General features: G+C 39.6%; 1 protein-coding gene across 1 annotated transcript; it reads right to left on the bottom strand.

The window, feature by feature from the left end:
- Positions 1-2,860: 2,860 nt before the first annotated feature.
- On the bottom strand, positions 2,861-4,555 carry LOC127680002 (Kruppel-like factor 18). Its single transcript, XM_052175561.1, has 2 exons — positions 3,983-4,555; positions 2,861-3,898 (listed from the first exon to the last, which is right to left on the bottom strand). Exons 1-2 carry the CDS (start codon positions 4,553-4,555, stop codon positions 2,861-2,863), a joined length of 1,611 nt encoding a protein of 536 aa, XP_052031521.1.
- Positions 4,556-4,792: the final 237 nt, after the last annotated feature.

The following is a 4,792-nucleotide window of genomic DNA, read 5'->3' as shown; positions in this document are numbered from 1 at the left end:
AACATCGATGCAAAAATACTCAATAAAATTCTTGCCAACCGAATCCAAGAACACATCAAAACGATCATCCACCATGATCAAGTAGGCTTTATCCCGGGAATGCAGGGTTGGTTTAATATACGGAAATCCATCAATGCAATCCACTACATAAACAAACTCAAAGAAAAAAACAACATGGTCATTTCATTGGATGCTGAAAAAGCATTTGACAAAATTCAGCATCCTTTCATGCTTAAAGTCTTGGAAAGAACGGGAATTCAAGGCCCATACCTAAACATAGTAAAAGCAATATACAGCAAACCGGTAGCCAGCATCAAACTAAATGGAGAGAAACTTGAAGCAATCCCACTAAAATCAGGGACTAGACAAGGCTTCCCCCTCTCTCCTTATCTTTTCAATATTGTACTTGAGGTACTGCTCAGGTAATTCGACAACATAAGGAGGTCAAAGGGATACAAATTGGAAAGGAAGAAGTCAAACTATCATTATTTGCAGATGACATGATAGTCTACCTAAATAACAGCATTTTTATTAATTTCCTTATAATTAAAATACATTGAACTACACATATTTAAATTTTCATAATATACTTCATAATTTAAAACATTTTTAAATCTAAATATATTTTTAAGATATTCTTTTCCTCCTCTAACTCCTTCCAGATTCTATTCCTGTTCCTACCCACCCAACTTTTAAGTTCCTTCTCCAAAGAAAAAATAAAAAAATTAATGGACACACACACCAAAAAAATCAAAAAAAAAAAAAAAAAAAAAAAAAAAAAAAAAAAAAAAAACAAAGAAAACTAACCTGTAATTTAAAAAAAAAAAAAAGCTCACATGCAAAACAACATGTAACCCATTTTTGGTAAGTCACCTTCTTCTGAACATGAGGCCTTCCCTGTAGTGCTTGATCTGTCTGGTGTGACTCCACTGAAGAAAACAGATTGACCTCTTTTAGTGTGTCTAAATGAAATTTAAGTTGCTAACTTTTTCTCAGTAGTTAGATTTCCATTTATTTATTTATCAGTTTGGCAGTTCCTCTGAAAATCGGACATAGTAGTACCTGAGGACCCAGATATAACACTCCTGGGCATATACCCAGAAGTTGCTCCAACATGTAATAAGGACACATGCTCCACTTGTTTCATAGCAGGTTTACTTATAACAGACAGAAGCAGGAAAGGGCCAGGATATCCCTCAAGAGAGGAATGGATACAGAAAATGTGGTATCTTTAAACAATGGAGTACTACTTAGCTATTAAATCAATGTCTTCATGAAATTCTTAGGCAAACTGATGGAGCTAGAAAATAACATTCTGAGTGACTTAAACCAGTCAATCACTAAAGAACACATATGGTATGCTCACTGATAAGTGAATATTGCCCCAGAAGGCAGGAATACCCAAGATATAATAGAGACCACATAAAGTTCAAGAAGAAGGAAAACCAAAGTGTGGACACTTTGGTCCTTCTTAAAAGGGGTACAAAATACCTATGGGAGGAAATACAGAGACAGTGTGTAGCAGATTGAAGGAAAACCATCCAGAGACTGCCATACCTGGGGATCCATTTAATATACAATTACCAAACCCAGACACTATTGTGGATGCCAAGAAGTTCTAGCTGACAGGAGCCTGATATAGTTGTCTTCTGAGGGGTTCTGCCAGTTCCTGCCAAATACAGTGTGAATGCTCTTAGCCTACCATTGAACTGAGCACAGGCTTCCCAATGGAGGAACTAGAGAAAGGACCCTAGGAGCTGATGGGGTTTACAGCCCCATAGGAGGAACAACAACATGAACAAATCAGGACTCCCAGAGCTCCTAGGGATTTAGCCACCAACCACTGAGTACACATGGAGGGACCCATGACCCCAGTTGCATATGTAGCAGAGGATGGGGTGGTCAGGTGTCAATGAGAGGAAAAGTCCTTGCACATGTGGAAAAGTGAGGGAAAAAGAGGGAAAAAGTGGAAAGGGGATAACATTTGAAATGTAAATAAAGTAAATATCTAATAAAAATTTAAACAATAAATACAAAAAAAAAAAACAAAAAAAAAAAAAAAAAAACAAAAAAAAAAAAAAACAAACCAAAAAATCTCACAGGCCCTGCCACTGCTCTATCTGATGGAGTCAATTTCTGGTTTGTTGTTTTGTCCTCTGGAATGTGTAAAATGGAGCATTACCCAGAATATAGTCTATCTTTAGGATTTTCAAGTTGGGTGGAGGAAAGTTGCTTGTTTGTTTTGTTTTTGTATTTGCCATTGTATATGATGATACATGAGTGTGGTTTTGAGATTTTGCATTGGGCAAGCACAATGACTCTTCTTCACTTGTCTGATTTCACCTAAATTTCTTCAGTGAAATATCTCCACATCTAGTTCAATTGGACTGTTGGATTTTCATAATATTGAGATTTTCCACTTCCTTTGTCTCACATGTGTTTTGTGAATATTTGAGTTGGAGGTAGCATGTTTATCACTTTTAGTGATTTTCAAGCAAATATTTTTTGAACACACTGAAGTTATTATGTCTTCCTATTATAAACATGGCATTTGATTTCAAATTCAGGAATGTGAACTGAGACAATGAAAAGTTTCTTACTTTTTAAAGTATTTATAATTTTATGTTTAACTTGATAATAAAATTTCAGTGTATACAATTTTGATTCAGGCTAGCTACAGTTTTGTCATTACATCTCTGCTTTCCTTGAAAAAAAATCTCTTGGGAATATTTGAGTGAGTCCATTGCTGGGGCCCACTATTATCCCCAAAGTACTTGATTAGTGGTCAGGTATGGTGACTGAGAAGAAGGAAGAAATATGTTAGTGTAATATGATATGGTATGGGGAGGGGAGTGGGAATTCAGGTTGCAGTGATGGGTGATGTTTGAAGATGGCTCCTCTGATGCTTTTTGAGATAATACGGTCTGGAATAGCTTTTGTTGCACACGTCACAGGGGTAGGGCCTCTCCCCACTGTGCTTTTGCTTGTGTCTCTTGAGATCTCCTGAGCGGAAGAATTTCCATTTGCATCCAGGCTCTACACAGGCATAATCCTTCTGACCTGTGTGTTTCTTCATGTGGTTTTTGAGGTGGTGAGACTTTTTGTATGATTTCTGGCAATCCTTGTAGGTACAGGCGAAGATCTTCAAAGGAGGAGGGTTCTTCTGGGACACAGGGATCTTGGTCTTGGTGTCTGACTTCATCTCTGGACGTTGTACCTGGACCAAACTGGAAGCTGAAGAATTTTCCTGAGGTTGTCTTTGGACCAAAGGGGAACGTGAAGGATAAGAGTTTTCATCCACATATGAGGCTTGGGGACTAAGTGAAATCACCTGCCAATCAAGGCTTCCTTCCAGATTGGGTGTTCCATTCTGACTTGGGCAGACATTTTCATCAAAAGAGGTCTTTATCTTACCCAAATAGAATATCTCTTCAGAACTGGGACTTGTCTCTGAATGGCTAGCCAGGTTGTCTTCTGGACTGGATGTTGTCCTCTTAGACCCATGAAAAGTGGTGTCAAAACTGGAAGTCTCTTTCTGAAACTCATAGAAAGGCTGGCCCGCAAATGAAATTGATACCTGGTGATTCACAATCAAATCCTGGTCACATCTGTACCCTGATGTCTGATACCCAGAGAAGGAGTGCTCACAACTGAGGAGATTCTCCTGATCTTTGAAGACATTCTGAACACTGAAGGATTTTATTTGGTCATTTGTTTGGTCACAGTTAATTCTCATCTGAGGCTCAGAGAAAACCTGGTTTCCATTTGGCAGTATCATCTGATTTCCATAGTATTCATTGTCAGCTACTGGGCTCTCCTGGTGATTCCCAAAACAATTCTGTTCAGAAAAGGATGTTATGATTTGATTAGGATAAGGGGCCTGTGTATAACTGGGTGATGTCATCTGATTCCCATAGAGAGTCAGATGCCCTCCATTCCTTGGTGTCATCTGATTGTAGCTGGTCTGGTTACCATGGAAAGGCATCTCATGTTCACCACTGAAAATCTGGTCATGTTTAGAAGCAAGGGAGTGATCTACATTTGGGTCCTGGGCTGCATGACTTCCAGAAAGCACCTTTTGATGATTACCAAAGTTAATCCTGGGATTCAAACACATGTCTGTATTTGTGAACAAGAGGGTCTTGTCAGAGTTCAGTGTCCTCTTCCAGTAGCCTTCATTGTAGAGAGTATCCATGGTGTCAAGTACTGCTCCCTTCTTGGAATGAGAGAGGCATGTCTTCGGGGTGCTGTTGAGCTGCATGTGCTGAGGGCCTGCAGGGGAGATTTTCTGCTCAGCAGACACAACTTGCTGGTACCAAAAAGAGGTCTCACTTGGCTCTCCAAACTGGAAATCATTGGATTCTCCCAGGTGTGCTGTTGAACTCAGAGTACAGGCTGCATCTTGGTTGCTACAGGATGTTGATGCCATCACTGTTTGTTTCCAGGTAGGGATATCTGAGCTCTGACCTGAAATAAGCTGGCTGGACCCCACAGGGGAAGGCTGGGTATTCCAGGATCCTGGCTGGGAAGCAACTGTGTTTTCTGCCATCTCCATATAGTCTTCACAGAAGGTGTAGGAACTCTCCATGTTCTTACACTGTTGGGAAAAGGAGAACACTGAGCTGAACTAGATATCCCACTGTGAGAGCTTAAAGTCCTTGAGAATACACACATTCCTTGGACAGACAGAAGTTACATGGTAGAAAGAAGACAGAAAATGTGTGCTGGATGCCAGGGCTTCACACGTTCTTTGGTTCGGATGAATGTGGAATGGTCAAGTAAAATTCAACTC

This window comes from Apodemus sylvaticus, chromosome 3 (genome assembly GCF_947179515.1).
Source record: "Apodemus sylvaticus chromosome 3, mApoSyl1.1, whole genome shotgun sequence".
NCBI classification, from domain to species: Eukaryota; Metazoa; Chordata; class Mammalia; order Rodentia; family Muridae; genus Apodemus; species Apodemus sylvaticus.
Note: the sequence above shows the minus strand (reverse complement) of the source record. Positions and strands in the feature narration are given on the sequence as shown.

What these genes read in the sequence shown, in the direction of transcription:
- LOC127680002 (XM_052175561.1), bottom strand. Translation starts at nt 4,555, where the DNA reads ATGGAGATGGCAGAAAACACAGTTGCTTCCCAGCCAGGATCCTGGAAT. An exon ending in TCAGTGGTGAACATGAGATG is followed by an intron (nt 3,899 to 3,982) that starts CCTTTCCATGGT and finishes AATCAGATGACA; the next exon opens with TCACCCAGTTATACACAGGC.